We start from the raw sequence: 18,632 nt of genomic DNA on the forward strand, positions 1-18,632 counted from the left end.
TCAACCAATCAGAGATCATCTCCCATTCCCTTTAAAAGCCAGGCGCGTTTGGACCTTGGAGCATTGCTGTTATGATGGAGGATTTGCACCGTAATATTTGTATTTGTAATCTTCTGCATGTGTGTGTGCTGCTGTGCGTCCCTGTGTGTGTAACAAGCATAGTGTGCACGCGCTGTGCACGAGCCTAGGAGCATTTTACTAATGCTCTGTTAAAATAACAATGAAATGCTGCGTTATTGACTTTAGACCAGGTTTTTGTTGGTCAATGGTGCCATCACTTCCCGCTGCCTCAAGACAACAATACGCCCAGAATGCACCTGAACACACCTCCCTGTAAGACCAGCACGCCCAGAATGCACCTGAACACACCTCCCTGTAAGACCAGCACGCCCAGAATGCACCTGAACACACCTCCCTGTAAGACCAGCACGCCCAGAATGCACCTGAACACACCTCCCTGTAAGACCAGCACGCCCAGAATGCACCTGAACACACCTCCCTGTAAGACCAGCACGCCCATGGGCCACAGATGGGTGCAGGTGTATTTTCTATTTAAACGACGCGGGCGCTGGACGAGAAACTAACGACTGTGTCGGTCTTAAACTAGCAAGGACGCTTGTGTCGGGCGCTGCACTGTGCCGGGTGCAAGATAGGGCCCCTTTACTTTATTTAGTGTTGTATATTAGACCCTGAACACAGACTTTAACAATCAACTAACTCAAACTGTGCCATTTGACTTCACCTTATTATCTAAATGTTTCCGACACGTGTCTTGTGTCCCAAGAGGTTTCATATACATACCTAGAAAGGCACTCAGAGAGCGCAGACCTCCGCCTAGCCATGCCCTATCTCACAATGTTAACGCAGTGTGAGTTTTCCCAGTCTGGAACTAATCTTCTCGATTATTCTAACACCACACGAATGCAGCACAAACCCCCTCTCTTCCAATGATAACGGACGTAAATGATCATTCTTATATCTGCCCGTGATTTGCAATCTTTTCAAAATGTAATGGGTTCTTTCTTGGCCCATGCTACTTTTGCTTTTCCGTAATCTTACTGACAGAGGCTTTTTTTTTTTTACGTTAATCGTTAAATAAATAACAGAAACTCAGCGCCGAGTTTCTTTTTTTATCTGGAGCATCCACTCCAGACCAGGGATGCACCGAATCCAGGCGTCGGCTTCTGATTCGGCTGAATATTGGGCTTTTTGACGGGGTTGTGTTTCTGCCGAACCTTACATAGGTGGGGCGTTCAATGCAGTAGGCTGTGAGAAAGTGGAAATGGAACTGGTGAGCAGAAAAAGTGTTGTTTGGCAGTACTTTCAGTCAAAAGAAGGCCATTCAAGTCCAGCTACATGTTCAATCTGCAATGCTGATTAGTCTGGTGGTGGCGAGGACCCTAAACAATACACAACATCACCGCTGTTACAACATCTGGTATGAAACATCTGGAAGAATACGAGCTGAGCATGAAGGAATCTACAGACAGCAGCCAGAATGCAGCAACTTCAGGTACGGCAAAGGAAGGACAGTCACTGCTAAAAACTTGTGTTAACCAGACGACCATTACCAGCTTTTAACTGTGTTACTGGACTGAGGATGGGACGAGGATTCGGTATTTGGTTTTGGATTCAGCAGAATCTTAACTAGTGGATTCGGTATTCGGCCGAACCTCAAAAATCTGGATTCTGTGCATCCCTACTCCAGACACTTTTCTTAGACCTCAATACTTCCCTCAACTATCCTCCACACATGTTTTATAATGTTTTTGTTGTAATGTTGTTGTGTTTTCTTCTTCGTCTCGCAGTGGGTCATGAAACTGAAAAGTGGTCGGTTTACAGAAGATATCTGGAGTTCTACGTTCTCGAATCTAAACTCACGGAGTTCCACGGTAACGCTTAAAGACTTCAACAATTTGTCATGTTTCTGATGAGAATATTAGCTTGTGTACAATATTAATCTGTTCCCGTTTCTTTATATATTCTCTGTAATGAGCTACATGAGTTCATCTTTTTCTCCAGGCACATTTGCAGATGCTCAGCTTCCATCCAAAAGAATTATCGGACCAAAGAATCACGAGTTCCTCACATCCAAAAGGGAAGAATTTGAGGAATATTTACAGGTATGAAACCTTGATATCATTAAGAATGAGTGTTGTTGCTCATGTTTTGCAGTTGTCTTTGTTTTTGGTGCTGAGCACCTGTTTTGTGTGTGAGAGGAATGAGATATTCAGTGTTAAAGAACTCGCACAAATCTTTACATCCATGCCGTCTTTTAACAGTGTTAACTTTGTCTGTAAGGTTCAGCACCACAAAGTAGCAAATAAAGACATAAACCCACTTAAATCAGACAAAAAGATTGATTGATTGATATGTTACTACGTAGCGTCCTTACTTACCAAATGAATGACCAGATGCCACCACAAGTAGGATCTTATTTTTGCGAGAAACATTACATATATTCTGTAGATCCATTATGTACGAGATACACAGATTGTTTTTATGTTCAAGCTTGGCCTGGCAGAAAGTCAAGTTTGTGTTCGGGAGAATACCAGCCGGTAAATATCTAAACTGTAAATATACTAAGCCGTGTGTCTGTCTGTCTGTCTGTCTGTCGTATATGTGGGGTTGTTGCTGTGTGTGCGCGTGCAGAGACTCCTACAGCATCCAGAGCTCAGTAACAGTCAGCTGCTGGCAGACTTCCTGTCTCCTCACAGCATGGAGTCTCAGTTCCTGGACAGGATGCTGCCGGATGTCAACCTGGGTATGAAATTGACACAAATAATTTGTCGAAAACGTTACTTATCCACAAAGAAGTGGCAGCTAATATTATGTATGTTGATTCCAGTCATATCGCTCAGCCCTAGTACTCCAAAATGAGTTTGAGAAAATGAAAGACTACTTCCCTTTTTGACCCATTTTTGCATCAAGAGGCAATAAACCCCCTACGTTGTCTTCCAGGCAGCGCTGCCTGGAAGACAACGTAAGGGGGTATGTTTATTGTGGGCTTAAAACACCATTTATTTACGATACATTATTCATTCACAAAGAAAATTGGTGTCCTTAAAGGTTGGATTTTTCCTCATTTTTTTTAAGATCAATTTCCAAAAGATGTTTTTTTTTTTATTCCTCTTTTTAGTCAACTTTAGCATGGGTGTCCTAATTTTTTCACATGACTACATATCCACGCCGAGCTGAGAGAGATGTTTGATTTGACTTTGTGTGGATTGAGACATTGGATGGATTGGGTTACAGACTCCCCAAAACTCTTTACTTTGTGCCTGAATATCCACAAAGCGTATACTTTTATAATCCTGTAACTGTTCAGTCGATTTGTTAACAGAGTGTTTGTTTCACAGGAAAGATTTTCAAGTCCGTACCGGGGAAGCTGATAAAAGAGGTGAGTTGAAATGCCGCTCTAATGATGACAAATAATGTCATTTGTCCTTATGTCCATGTACACCTAAGCTAAGCTAATGAGCTGTCTGCTGTTGCTTTATGTTTAGACATGAGTGTGGTATCAATCATCTAACACACAAAAAAAACCAACGGTGGAACTATTCCTTTAAGGTATTAACTAATATCAGCCATAGCCAATCAAATTAACTCATCTGATTCCATTTAAAACAATGAAATTAGAGAATAACACATTGTTTCCCCATACATTATTTTTGTGAAACTGACCCACTATGGCTTCCGGTAACTAAGACATTTATTTGTAAGTGTAAATCTCAGTTAGTCATCTCACGCTGCATTAAAGGAGTTAATGTGTGTTTAGAGAGATATGAATATCAGTGTTGTGTATGAACGGTGACCTGAACGTATCCGTTTGCAGCTAACAAACATCAACGTGAGTGTACGGTTTAACAGGTGACCGTGTGAACTGGTGGCTTTAGTCCGTGGTTGCTCGTAATATCTTACGTAAATGGTTGGCGTAGATCAGGGGTTCTCAAAGCTTTTTTTCAATAATGTACCCCCTTTGAACAGTTTTTTTTTTTTTAAGCCGTGTACCAGCGCAAATCATTTTTGGTAGAAATAAAAAGGAAGAATACAGCAATGTCAGCGATAGATTTACTAAACAACAGCCTTAGACCTGGAAAACATTTAGATGCTGATTAAAAAAGGAGACAAAAACTTAAAAAAAAAAAAACGACAAAACATTGGAAAAAGACGGTAGAAAGAAGGCAAGAATAGGTCGAAAATAGTAATAAAAACTTCGGGAAAAAAAACAGTAGAAAGAAGGAAGGCAACACTAGGGAGACAAAAGAGACAACATATTCAAATAAGCGACAAACTTCCAAAAAAGTGACAAAAACTTTTGGCATGGTGAGCGCAACTGGCAATTTGGACAACGCAGTTACCGGCACTACCGAAGCCAGTTCCTTTGAATATATAAAGGAGTTTTATAAGCAAATATGCACAGATACTGTATTTAATTTAGTTGGAAGATGGCAACGATTGTTGGCCACAGTAAGAGGAGATTCTACTGAAAATAAATGGCATGGAGGGGGTCAGCCCAATGTTCCCACAGCCCAATGTTCCCACAGCCCAATGTTCCCACAGCCCAATGTTCCCACAGCCCAATGTTCCCACAGCCCAATGTTCCCACAGCCCAATGTTCCCACAGCCCAATGTTCCCACAGCCCTATGTTCCCACAGCCCTATGGTCCCCCAGCCCAATGGTCCCACAGCCCAATGTTCCCACAGCCCAATGGTCCCACAGCCCTATGTTCCCCGGCCCAATGGTCCCACAGCCCAATGGTCCCACAGCCCAATGGTCCCCAGCCCAATGGTCCCACAGCCCAATGGTCCCCCAGCCCAATGTTCCCACAGCCCAATGTTCCCACAGCCCAATGTTCCCACAGCCCAATGGTCCCACAGCCCTATGTTCCCACAGTCCCTATGTTCCCACAGCCCAATGGTCCCACAGCCCTATGTTCCCACAGCCCAATGTTCCCACAGCCCAATGTTCCCACAGCCCAATGTTCCCACAGCCCTATGTTCCCACAGCCCTATGTTCCCACAGCCCTATGGTCCATCAGGATTGATGAATCCCACGTCTTCGTAATTGAAAGCGAGTGCCAGTTGTTGCTAATTAGCATAAGAAAACTCCCAGCAAATTTCCATATAAGGACATGACACTTCCTGTGCACCTCCTGGGAAGCAGGAGACTGCGTTCAAGAAATGGTTGTTGGAGTCGCAGATGACTTGTACATTGCAGTGGAGGAGGAAGTACTGAATCTCAGTACTTAAGTAAAAGTACAAATAACCAGAGACACATTTACTTTAGTAAAAGTAGAAGTACCACAATGACAACCCTAGTTAAGTTAAAGTAAAAGATACCTGATTTTAAATGTACTTTAAGTATTAAAAGTACTCTTAATCTTATTTCCATATTACCAGTATTAATGGTAATATGTCCACTACCACAAACAAGGCCTGGCTTTAAAAAAATAAAAAGTTCCTATGCTAACCAGCATAAAACGGAAATATGTTGTTTGAATCGGAATGTGGTTGGTTTTATTTATGGATGTATTTTAAGACGGTTTTATTTCCTTTAACCATGGGAGTGTACGCAAATAGTGTGTGAAGCAGCAAACATGGGGAGGAGATGTGAAGAGGTCCAGCCAAATAAATAAGATATGAACGCGTCTTATGCTGCCTGGCGGAGGAGTAAACAACGCTGTGGAGAGGCAACTATGATTTAAAAACGGGAATAATAAAAAACAAACATTTTCACTTTTACCGAAGGCTGTATTACCGAGGGTCAGCGGCACGGCGCCCGGGCTCTGGAGCACCGGAGCCGGCTTGGAAGCCGATGAAGGATCGGCGGTGCCCTGTATATATCTATGGCAACCTAACTTCACTGGTGAGACAAACGTGTGACGGTCAGGAAGACGTTTCGGCAGGGGGAAAAACTGATCAGAAAATAGATCAGAAAGTAGAGATAATTGCTGCAAAATGTAACAAAGTAAAAGTCAAAAGTATGCACTATTGATTGTACTTAAGTAAAGTACAGATACGTGAAAAATCCACTTAAGTACAGTAACAAAGTATCTGTACTTTGTATCTGTACTTTGTTACATTCCACCACTGCCCTATAAATAGCGCGATCAATCACCAAATAACGCAGGATTTAATCAGTTTAATTGCTGATGTAAATTGCAGTGTTGGTGTTTCTTTGCATACTATGATTGTTTTTTCAACAAATGATCAGAAATACATTATAATACTATCATTGTAAACGACTGTAGAATTAAATAAAATGCAGTAACCAATTATTTGGAGCAAACTGTCATCACTCAAATGTGCGTAAGAGTGCTCTTGAGTGTTCGTAGATGTTGTTCTTAGCTAAGAACAAATCCAAGATCAGAAAACAGTAGTGAATGTCAAAATCTTTGTAAAACGTGCATAAGTGGGGTTTAAGAACACAATTCTTCGTAAGAACGGTTGGTAAATGAGGCCCAATGTTCCCACATTTCTACATTTCCCTTATATTTAAGCCCTATCCTCCCACAACATTTTTTTGGAAGCACTTTATAGTAAATTAGGGTTAGGTTGGGTGTAATTGGCTACCAAATTTGGAGAAAGGGGGATAACATCTGATACACATTTATGAAAAAGGAAATGTGGGAACATAGGGCTCCCGCGTGGAGCAGCAGATTTGAAAGTAAGGAAGAAACAAACATGATCTAGTTAATTTCAACTGTGTGAACTGGAACTTCGAGCAAGATCTTGCAACACGATGTCACAGTGATCCAAAAACACCAGGACGGTTGCACAAAGGAAACCTGTGCTTGTTCTTGAAAGAAGCTGTTGTTTTCCCAGCTTTAAGGTCTCTGTGGATGATGTCTAGTGTGTAATAATGAATGAATGCAGGGAGGAGGTGGGAGGTGAGGATGGAGACTTCCTTTTAACCTGATAAATAATCAGCAAACATCCGGGGGTGTTATGTCTCTGGCCCTGACCTCTCTGTTATGAGAAACATAATAAAACAGCCCAGCATCCTCAAGTCCTGATCAGTCTTATATAAAGTCCTACTTGAAAGCAATACTTGAATAAAAGTACAAGTATCTTACCAGACAATGACTTTGGTAGAAGTTAAAGTCTCCTTTTAGAATATTACTCGAGTAAAAATCTAGTAAAGTATCTGATATTTACTGTACTTAAGTATCAAAAGTAATGTTTTGATATTAAATGTACTTGACAATTAGAAGTAAAATAAAAACTGTAATGTGTCTTCCTCATAGTAAAGCATAATATTCAGGGTTTCCACACTTTCTTAAATATCAAATTCAAAGTCTGACATCAACAAAGAGAAAAACAGAAACAGAATGTGAGAAGGAATCTTTCACTTCGACGTACGACAAACACGTCTTGCAAGTAGCGAGTAACGGAGATGCTGAGGGGAATTTACACAAAAGTGCTCGTTTTGTCGCTGACAGACTCTGATTATTATGTCTGACAACATTATGGAAAGGATCCCTACAGAGATAGACCTTTAAAACCTCTTTGAGACCTTTCTGTTTAACCAGAAACGGCTCTGAAGTCACTAGCGCTAAACCCACCAGACTCCATTTAAAAAAACAGTATTTTTGGCGTGTATAGAGCCAACATATTTCCACATGTAAATCAGTAAACTGTGTGTTTATTTCAACCAAAACTAGAGTTGTGATGGTTGGAAAAGTGGAAAGACGACCCAAAATGGCTTTTCATAGTTTTATTTTGTTACTGCTGACTTTGAATGAAGTGTGTTTTACGATGCTAAAATTACTGTTTATTTACATGGAGTCTGGTGGGTTTAGCGAACGCAATTTCGTGGATGTTTTTGTTTTAATAAAAGGATCTTACTCTTTAACAAAAAGGTCGACCTCCTTAGAAATCCTTCCCATAATGTCGTCAGACACTTAGAATATTAATCTGAGTCTGTCAACGGCAAAACGAGCACTTTTGTGAAGGTAAATACAAGCTGCACAATTGTCCTATTAACTTACATTGCAGCTTGGACCAATGTCAAAGATTGTTGTTCCCATCAGTCACTTAGACACAAAAACATAGGAAAAATAGGATCCAGGTTGAAAAAAACGGTTACCCTTTAAGTACAGTAACATTACAGCACTGACAGTGATTGATACCAAATATTGTGTTTTCCAGAAAGGACAGAACCTGGACCCTTTCATCCAGTCCTTCTTCAACTCCTGTGAGTCGCCCAAGCCCAAACCTAGCCAACCGGAGCTGACCATCCTCAGCCCCTCCGCTGAGAACAACAAGAAGGTGAAACAGAAACTTAACAGCTCTCTCTACTGCTCACATAAGAGCAGGGTGTTTACTCTAATGCTCTCCGGCACATTAACAGCCAGCTTCAAGTGGTCAACACATTAACTTTATGAAAAGTGATCTGCACGAAATTTTCCAGTCAGTCTGCAGAGAAAGTTTATCAGGTTTGAGAGGAAAAGTAATTTCAGGAAGGAAAGGGGAGTGTCAGCCTGTATAATTAGCCTTAATGTTTTTTCTCTCCATGGGACAGTTAATGAGGCAGTGCTATAACTCTACAGACGTGAATCCCGCCAGGCCAGGATCTTTTTTTAATGCCAAAAACAAGGCCAAACATCCATTGTGTTTCCCTTATTCATTCAGCCATTAACTGCAGCGAAGCACCGCTAACCACAACTGTGTGTGGTTAGTTCACGTCAGTTGAACTGCTGAAGTCAGTTGAACAGGTGAAGCAAAGATAATGTTGTCGGTAACGTTAGGGCTCCTGCACACTGGCTGCATGGCGTGAGCGTGTCAGCTGCGTGGCGTGTCCGTTTTTATTTGGGCTCCCATGTTAACAGGTTAGAGCTTACACACTGCCTGCGTGACACACACGCCCCGAGTCGCGCCGAAAACACGTGCATGCTAGAAATAGAACTGATGTCTATTTTTCACGCCACACACAAGCGAGTTGGAAGCGTTTCCAGGCAAAATAGAATACGAAAAGATGTTTATGTCATCTTGACACAAATACATTTAATAAATGACATGTTGATGTTTGAAAGTCTCCAGATTTTGACATAAATGCAGATATAAATGTCATTTAAAAAAAAAAATACAGAAGGAAATATTCTGGAGCCTATTCTGCCGTCAATCCTGCCGACGTTGTCTTTGCTGTAATCAGATCAGTATATATTTATGTTTATGGGAAACATCCATGTGTACAGACAAGGCTAGCAGCAGCAGCTCCGCGTCAGACACCTTTCTGGTGTGCAAAGACATAGAAAACGCCACGCAGCCGCCACGCAACTGACACGCAACAGAAACGCCACGCTCACGCCATGCAGCCGGTGTGCAGGAGGCCTTAGCCTGCTGGTAGTCTCACATGGCCAGACCTATCTCCACAGCGCTGACGGATTGAGACCAGAGAAAATGCAAATTAAAACAGATCAGTGATGCTTTTTTGCCGTCTTTGTTCACCATGAAGTGTGCTAGAAGTGATGTAATGTAGCGTTTTACATGTATGTAGAGTGAGCACTGCGCCGTTGAAACACATAGCCCTACATTGCTTGTAAAATAATAATTGGAATAACAGGTGAACAAGCTTTAAAAGTGGCATATTTATGCCGAAGCGAAGTGTTAAATATTTCAAAAGCGTTGAGCTGAGAACGGAATTTGAATTTTGTAAGGTGTTTAAAACCTGGAATACAAAAATGATCCCAGGCATTCGTGCCACAGATTAATGCTGATGTTTGTTATAAACGTGAGAGTGTGCAGAATGCGACCCTGTTAACTCCACCGATCGACCCGCTAAGTATTGTGTCATCATTTCACTTTAACCTGCAGCTCTTCAGCGACCTGTTCAAGAATAATGCTAACCTGTCGGAGAGATTGGAGCGGAAACAAAACCACAAATGCTTCATGGAAATGGTTTCTGTAGACGGCATGTATGACTACATGATGTACGTCGGTAAGTGACCCTCACAAAGCTGAACTGCTGTCTTGGAGTGGAGGAGAGTACTGTTCAATACAAGTTGTACATGAGGAATTATAGCTTGTTTCATGTTTATAAGCTTATTTTTTCAGTTATTTGTCCTGTGTGTATTGAAGCATCCCCTTCAGTCTGTCTCTGTGTTGTGACTCTTCAGTCTGTCTCTGTGTTGAGACTCTTCAGTCTGTCTCTGTGTTGTGACTCTTCAGTCTGTCTCTGTGTTGTGACTCTTCAGTCTGTCTCTGTGTTGTGACTCTTCAGTCTGTCTCTGTGTTGTGACTCTTCAGTCTGTCTCTGTGTTGTGACTCTTCAGTCTGTCTCTGTGTTGTGACTCTTCAGTCTGTCTCAGTGTTTTTGTTTTTGACCCACAGGTCAGGTGGTGTTCCACACGGCGGACTGGCTGCACCACTGTCTGGCTGCTGGCAGGATCCTGTTTAAGAACACGTTTGAAGCCTACATAGATCAGTACATGCAGTCCAAACTGGAGCACATCCTCCAGGAGCACCATATGGTCTCCCTCATCACACAGCTCAGAGGTCTGTGTTTCCTCTTCTAGACTACGTCTACACTAACACTCAAAGTTAGCAGGACTTAAAACATGTTTAAGTGGACAGTTGGAGTTTGAGAAAAAGCATTGTGTGTGGTTTTTAAAGTGAAAAAAGTAATATTCCTGAGTATCTGCAGTAGGGCTGCACGATATGAGGAAAATATGCCATAACATTTTTTTGAATATTGCAATAACGATATACTTGCGATACATAAACCGTGTACTTCGTCCATGACCATTCTTATAGGGAGGTCCTTAAGCTCGAGCCCTGCCCGTGCCATGTAGAATAACAACTATCACCATAAATGGATATGCATAAGCAATAATGATCCACTATCAGTGCTCGGTGTTGTCATTTCTTCCCGCAGATGCCGTGTTCTGCGAGAGCAGCGAGGAGCGCACCGCTGAGGACAAACAACTCCGAGCCAAGCAGACGTTTGATGAGATGATGAAGTATTTACCAGGTCGGTCCTCAAGTCACACAGACCGCCGATATCTTCTACGTTTCACTACGTGTCCTGACAGAAATACACTTCCGCTTTCTGTTATCATATGAGCAGGGATGCACCGAATCCAGGATTCGGCTGAATATTGGGCTTTTTGACGGGGTTGGGTTTCTGCCAAACCTTATAATGTTTTTCCACCAAACTGAACCCTACGCTTGCACTACGTGCGCTACGCTGGTCGACGTAATGACGGCGCCGTTGATTACAGGAAGGTGTTTACGTAGGTGGAGCTTCAATGCAGCAGGCTGAGAGGAAGTGGAAATGGAACTGGTGAGCAGAAAAAAATGTTGTTTGGCAGTACTTTCAGTCAAAAGAAGGCCATTCAAGTCCAGCTACATGTTCAATCTGCAATGCTGATTAGTCTGGTGGTGGCGAGGACCCTAAACAATACACAACATCACCGCTGTCTAGCCAGACCTTCCAGGTCAGACTAGGTGTATCTGAGATGGGATTAACACCACTCCTTATTAATATTCTCAGGAATGTGTGTGGATCTACATCCAAACATGCTCTGTCAGGACTTCAGACAGGTCTGAGCACAGATGAGTTGTCATGCGGTTCAGTAGATTTTAAAGTGTGCGTGTTTGATTTCAGAATTTGTGGTGAAGTGCATCGGCCAGGAGAGGAAATACGAAGGCATCCGACTCCTCTTTGACGGTTTCCAGCAGCCTGTCCTCAACAAACAGGTAAACGGAACAACTTTAAACCAAGAGGACATTTACAGGGGGACAAAACAGACAACAGGCCTGCAGTTAGGGAGAAGTATTTAGATCCTTTACTTAAAGGTCCTATGACATGCTGACATGCCAATAGACCTTAGTGGTCCCCTAATACTGTATCTGAAGTCTCTTTTATATAGGCCTTAGTGGTCCCCTAATACTGTATCTGAAGTCTCTTTTATATAGACCTTAGTGGTCCTCTAATACTGTATCTGAAGTCTCTTTTATATAGGCCTTAGTGGTCCCCTAATACTGTATCTGAAGTCTCTTTTATATAGACCTTAGTGGTCCCCTAATACTGTATCTGAAGTCTCTTTTATATAGGCCTTAGTGGTCCCCTAATACTGTATCTGAAGTCTCTTTTATATAGGCCTTAGTGGTCCCCTAATACTGTATCTGAAGTCTCTTTTATATAGGCCTTAGTGGTCCCCTAATACTGTATCTGAAGTCTTGGTGCAGAATTACAGCCACTAGAGCCAGTCCCACAATGAGCTTTCCTTAGGATGTGCCATTTCTGTGTCTGTAGCTTTAAATGCTATTGAGGAGGAGAGCCACTTGTTTCCAAGCCATGATATCTCTCTCTCTCTCTCTCTCTCTCTCTCTCTCTCTCTCTCTCTCTCTCTCTCTCTCTCTCTCTCTCTCTCTCTCTCTCTCTCTCTCTCTCTCTCTCTCTCTCTCTCTCTCTCTCTCTCTCTCTCTCTCTCTCTCTCTCTCTCTCTCTCTCTCTCTCTCTCTCTCTCCCCCCCCCCATCTGAGCTTTCATTTCATTTTCTCAAAGGCAGAGCAGGATACCCAGGGCTCGGTTTACACCTATCACCATTTCTAGCCACTGGGGGAACTCACATTAATGTTAAAAAACCTCATAAAGTGACATGTTCATGCCATGGGATCTTTTAAGTAAAATTACTAATACCAAACTGTCAAAATACTCTGATACAAGTTAAAGTCCTGCATTGAAAATGTTACTTCAGTAAAAGTCTGTAAGTATCATCAGGAAAATGTAGTTAAAGTATTTAAATAAAGAAGAATCCTCCCATTGTAGAAAGTGTAAAGGATCCAAACAGTTGTGTGTTTAATGGTCTGATCATCTCAGCTGGACTTGTAGCTGTTATATTGTTGGCTAGTTTACTTTAGAATAAAACATCAGATCTTATAAACTACATGTGTTTTGTGTGCAGAAACCTTAATGTGTAAAGTAACTAGTAACTAAAGCTGGAACAGATGAATGTAGTGGAGTAAAAAGTCCAATATTGCTCTCTGAAATGTAGCAGAGTAGAAGTAGAAAGTGGCATGAAAAGAAAAGACTCAAGTAAAGTACAAGTACCTCAACATTTGGACTGAAGTACAGTACTGGAGTAAATGTACTCAGTTACATTGGGCCGCTGCCTGCGGTGCTTGTGAGCTCGGTGAAGCTTTGTGAAGCTGGTCTCTGCCGTTGTGTCTCCTCAGATGACGTACGTCCTGCTGGACATCGGCGTGCAGGAGCTGTTCCCTGAACTCACCAAGGTAAACAAGTGACAGAGGAGAATGTAAAACGATAATACAGGAAGAGACACAAGTCAAATGATGTTTGGGAATGTGTCCCGTGGAGTCTTAAACAGCGGGGCAGGAGAGGACTGCAGTAACCGACATAAGATTCATAATGTGAGCATCAGTTCCTCCCGGCAAGGGACGCTTTATATCAGCGCTTCTCAAAAGTACAGACCAAGGTCTGCATCCAGACCCAGCCCACCAGTGGTGTAGTCTAATGTATTGTAGTTGGTATACTGTACTGTATATGTATATTAGCCAGAATCTGCCTTTGGGGGAGGCCATATCATATTGGGAGGGGGTCTGGCTGTCATACCCCAGGGAAGTTCTGAGCGTCAACGACTTCATTTCCTGCATTCAGATTCACTTTTATTCACCAATTTACGGTGGAAATCCTTTTATTTAGTCTATTTGAAGAAGAAAAACACAGATGACAATTCAAAATATATCAAAAATATAATAGAAAGTATGTTGTTGCGTGTCATTGGGCATTTTTAAGAGGGGATATGGAGATCCTGGAGCTTTCTTAGTGGGTATACTGCGCATACCTGCGGATCACGTAGACTACACCACTGCGGCCCACACATGGTGTTATAAGTCGCCGGACGCCACACTCTGAGGACTACTTAGGTACTCTGCGCGTCGGATGGTTCACGCCTCGCCAAATAACATATTTTTTAAAAACATACGTTTATATTGTAATTGGTTTTAGTTCAGGTGTTGGCGAGGGCCAGTAAAAAGGCTTGTTAGTTCGAGGTCTGCACAGATGTCTCTTCAATATTCAGCCAGAACAGATTGTGTAACGGCCCGTGAATGTATTGAGGAGATCTCTGAATATGAAGGGAGGCTTGTGTTATTGTAGGTGCTCAGTTTACATTTAAAGGTGTGTGTGTGTGTGTGTGTGTGTGTGTGTGTGTGTGTGTGTGTCTCTCTCTGTGTGTGTGTGTCTCTCTCTGTGTGTGTGTCTCTCTCTGTGTGTGTGTGTCTCTCTCTGTGTGTGTGTCTCTCTCTCTGTGTGTGTGTGTCTCTCTCTGTGTGTGTGTGTCTCTCTCTGTGTGTGTGTGTCTCTCTCTGTGTGTGTGTGTGTGTCTCTCTCTGTGTGTGTGTGTCTCTCTCTGTGTGTGTGTCTGTGTCTCTCTCTGTGTGTGTGTCTGTGTCTGTGTCTCTCTCTCTGTGTGTCTGTGTGTGTCTGTCTCTCTCTGTGTGTGTCTCTCTCTCTCTGTGTGTCTCTCTCTCTGTGTGTGTGTGTGTCTCTCTCTCTGTGTGTGTCTGTGTGTGTGTTAGAGTGTGAGAGAGTGATGGCGATGGTCTTCAGAGTGAGTAGCGACTCTAGGCCTACACTCACGGAAAGAAAACGCCAATATGTTGAATTATTACATTACACTTGACATTATCAGGACAGATTTATGGGCATTTGTGTTGTTGTTAATGTAACCATAGCGATCGTTAATGGACTAATTGTTTCAGCTCTGATTAAAACGACAGACGCCTGCTCTCTAACCTCTGAATGCTGCGTCTAACTCCTCTGCAGGGAGCGAAGGAAGCCGTCGCCATGTGAAGCAGATGACGTAACCAACACTGGATCCACATCCTGGGTTATGGAAGTGCAATGATCAACTATTTACAAAATCCTCTGGGATCATCTTTACATTCCAAATGTATATAGATAAACTAATAAAAAGATATATATTTATTGACGTCACCGCAGTGAACGCTGTCTGTTGTCTTTTCTTTCACTACCAATGACAATATTTGCACATTACGGAAAGTTATTAAATGTCTGAAATCCATCTTCATATTTCTAAAGGTTTATTCTTTCACTCATTGAGAATTACTGTATTTATTCAGTTTAAGTTTAGGGACATCGCAGGTAAACTTCAGGCTCAGCAAAGTTCACTTTATCAGATGAATTATTTAGAAAATTATTTCAAAAAATGTCATGTTTTACAAAAAGACAAATAGATTTCTGTATAATGTAAGAATATAAACTCCGAGAGACCGTCAGTGTGATCCCAGGAATTATTTTGTCATAAAAGTCAGTGTAGTATGTCGAAAAAAAGGAATGAAAGTCAAAGTATATTATTTTTGAAAAGATTGCATAAAAAGACATAGTATGATATGACATAATGAAACGGCATAAGTTCATTCAGGGAGACTTCTGTACTTCACGTTCCTCTCTCTCCCATCCTAAGCAGCTGCGTTGTCATCAGCTGATCTTCAGGCTTCCTTGATCCCTCCGTCAGCTCCACCAGTGTCCAGACTCCATCAGGGGACTCAACAAACCGACATCTCATGCACCATGTTCATTAAACGTATTTCACTCTTTAAGTCTCCTCATTGAAGTATATTGATATGTTGGGAAAAAAAAACATAAAAAGTCATAGTATAATATGTAGTATAGTATGTTTAAAAGTATACTATGTCGAAAAAAGTCAGTGTAGTATTTCGAAAAAAAGTGGTAAAAAGTCATAGCGTAGTATGTCCAAAAAGTCATAAAAAGTCGTAGTATAGTATGTCGAAAACAATTACAAAAAAGTCATAGTATGTCGAAAAAACGTCACAAAAAGGTCGTAGTATAGTATGTTGAATAAAGTCAAAAACGTTAATATAGTATGTCGAACAAAAACCATTAAAAGTCATAGTATCGTATGTCCAAAAAAAAAGTGATGAAAAACTCAAAGTATAGTATGTAGAAAAATATCACAAAAAGTCATAGTATAGTATTTCGAAACAAAAGTCAGTATAGTATGTAAAAAAAAGACATAAAGTCATAGTATAGTATGTCGAAAAAGTCATAAAAAATCATAGTATAGTATGTCAAAAAAAAGTAATATAGTATGTAGAAAAAAGCTTGCGCACCTGGGTTATAGGTTGCCAGGTTGAGGGTCATAGGTTGTCAGGTTGAGGGTTATAGGTTGCCAGGTTGATGGTTATAGGTTGTCAGGTTGAGGGTCATAGGTTGCCAGGTTGAGGGTTATAGGTTGCCAGGTTGAGGTGACAAACGTATTGAACATTGTATATTGTGTGTGGATTGTGTGAATAGGATGCGTTTCATACAAGATCTGGCAACTGGTCAACATCAGGCAAACATATTGGTCTGATTATTTATAAAGGAGTTTGGGCCATGCAAATTACGGGAGTTTCCCGGGAGAAATAACAAACCGGGAGGGGTCCGGGAGATAGGCCTAAAAAAAGGGGAGAAACCTGGGAAAAACGGGAGTGTTGGGATGTATGTAGTGTATCATATGTATGTCATTTAAAAGTCATAAAAAGGTTGTAGCGTGAGCACTTCTCCTGTACGGCCTCCAATCATACGCTTGCCCCCTTAAAAATCCCTGTCAACATTTGTTTGAGTGAGGCATCCAACACAAGACTGTGGTTAAACTGGGAAGCTCTTCTGACTGAATAGAATAGAAAACTATGAAAAGCCGACTGTGTCCAGTATGTGACCCAGGCCGTTTTCACCATGTGACGGCTGCCAGCTCTGTGTCTCCTCTCAGAACTAAAAAAGCAGATTGACAAGCATTTCCACGGAGTCCTAATGTGCTTGTTTTCAAGCATCTTGGCAGCTCACGTCGGGGCAGACCGGTGTTTGCACTCAGTGAACTGACTAATGAGTTCCCCAACATTAACAGGCAGCGAGCGTCGTTTAGGAGATCCGTCACACAGCGGACGCCTTGTTCTCTCAGCTCGGAGAACTCTGGGTGTAACAGACAGAAAAGTCTGCTGAGCACTGCTTCTGTTTGAGATGATGTTCAGTACATGAAGTAATTAGCAGGAAGGATGGGGGGCAAAACTGGTCTTTATCTGAAGTTTTATTTTGGGTATTTTTGTCACGTTTTCAATGTTTTTGTCGCTTTTTCCGACATTTTTGCCGGTTTTTGTACTCGTTTCTGTTGCTTAATTAAACTTTTTTTTCGCCTTTTTTGACCATTTATTTCAACGTTTTTGTCGCCTGTTTTTAAGGGGTCTTTTGGAAAACGTTTTTGACGTTTTTGTCGCCTTCCTGGAGTTTTTTTTCCAAAGTTTTTGTTGCTTTTTCCGACATTTGTCGCCTTTTATCCAAAAAAAATCAAAGTTTTGAAAATAGACATTTTGTACAGTTTGGATTTTAAACAGAAAAAAGACACAAAAACCCAAATTAGACATAAAAGGCAAAGAAAAAAAATATACAAAATACAAACAAACAGAAAAAGCAAACAAGACTCAGCGAAATATGATAGAAAAGGCTGCCATATATTAAAAATTAATGTTAGCTGCTGTCGAGTATAGTGTTAACTAGCTAGCGGTAGGCTAACGTTAGCTGCTGTCGAGTATAGTGTTAACTAGCTAGCGGTAGGCTAACGTTAGCTGCTGTCGAGTGTAGTGTTAACTAGCTAGCGGTAGGCTAACGTTAGCTGCTGTCGAGTATAGTGTTAACTAGGTAGCGGTAGGCTAACGTTAGCTGCTGTCGAGTATTGTGTTAACTAGCTAGCGGTAGGCTAACGTTAGCTGCTGTCGAGTGTAGTGTTAACTAGCCAGCGGTAGGCTAACGTTAGCTGCTGTCGAGTGTAGTGTTAACTAGCTAGCGGTAGGCTAACGTCAGCTGCTGTCGAGTGTAGTGTTAACTAGCTAGCGGTGGGCTAACGTCAGCTGCTGTCGAGTATAGTGTTAACTGGCTAGCGGTAGGCTAACGTCAGCTGCTGTCGAGTATAGTGTTAACTGGCTAGCGGTAGGCTAACGTCAGCTGCTGTCGAGTGTAGTGTTAACTAGCTAGCGGTGGGCTAACGTTAGCTGCTGTCGAGTGTAGTGTTAACTGGCTAGCGGTGGGCTAACGTTAGCTGCTGTCGAGTGTAGTGTTAACTGGCTAGCGGTGGGCTAACGTCAGCTGCTGTCGAGTATAGTGTTAACTGGCTAGCGGTAGGCTAACGTTAGCTGCTGTCGAGTATAGTGTTAACTAGCTAGCGGTAGGCTAACGTCAGCTGCTGTCGAGTATAGTGTTAACTAGCTAGCGGTAGGCTAACGTTAGCTGCTGTCGAGTATAGTGTTAACTAGCGTCATGTGCAGCAGTGTTTGTGTTTCAGAGCATCAGAGAGAAGAGCAGACATATCAGTGGCACCAGATTTCGGTAGCCAGGGTTGGCAGGAAGAAGATTTTTACAAGTAAATGTTCCAGTCAATGATCCAGGCAGAACATTCTCGTCTCCCTCCTTCATTTTACAGTCCAATGGTGCTAGAACGGCTCGGGTCAAACCTCAATATGGAATGGATTAATCTGTTATTTTGACAGCCCCAGTTTAGATTAGATTCATATGCCAAATTTAGCCAATCTGACTCGGCTGGGGTCCCAAAAATAGCAATTAAGGGTTATGGTTGAAAATGTATTCC

General features: G+C 41.9%; 1 protein-coding gene across 5 annotated transcripts in view; it reads left to right on the forward strand.

The window, feature by feature from the left end:
• The window catches only part of snx14 (sorting nexin 14), a 33,741-nt gene extending 18,768 nt beyond the window's left edge, over positions 1-14,973 (forward strand). For 4 of the 5 annotated variants that reach the window (XM_078274358.1, XM_078274361.1, XM_078274359.1 and 1 more), the window contains 11 exons: positions 1,809-1,892; positions 2,023-2,123; positions 2,653-2,764; positions 3,360-3,400; positions 8,155-8,274; positions 9,820-9,943; positions 10,336-10,500; positions 10,880-10,975; positions 11,612-11,703; positions 13,186-13,242; positions 14,798-14,973. In XM_078274358.1, the coding sequence (XP_078130484.1) occupies positions 1,809-1,892; positions 2,023-2,123; positions 2,653-2,764; positions 3,360-3,400; positions 8,155-8,274; positions 9,820-9,943; positions 10,336-10,500; positions 10,880-10,975; positions 11,612-11,703; positions 13,186-13,242; positions 14,798-14,824 (1,019 nt within the window). In that variant the 3' untranslated portion in view covers positions 14,825-14,973. Of the gene's footprint in view, positions 1-1,808; positions 1,893-2,022; positions 2,124-2,652; positions 2,765-3,359; positions 3,401-8,154; positions 8,275-9,819; positions 9,944-10,335; positions 10,501-10,879; positions 10,976-11,611; positions 11,704-13,185; positions 13,243-14,733 lie in introns of all 5 variants that reach the window. The other variant, XM_078274360.1, reaches the window with a different exon arrangement.
• The last annotated feature ends 3,659 nt before the right edge of the window (positions 14,974-18,632 follow it).

Source organism: Sander vitreus, chromosome 18 (assembly GCF_031162955.1).
Source record: "Sander vitreus isolate 19-12246 chromosome 18, sanVit1, whole genome shotgun sequence".
In the NCBI taxonomy this organism is placed as follows: Eukaryota; Metazoa; Chordata; class Actinopteri; order Perciformes; family Percidae; genus Sander; species Sander vitreus.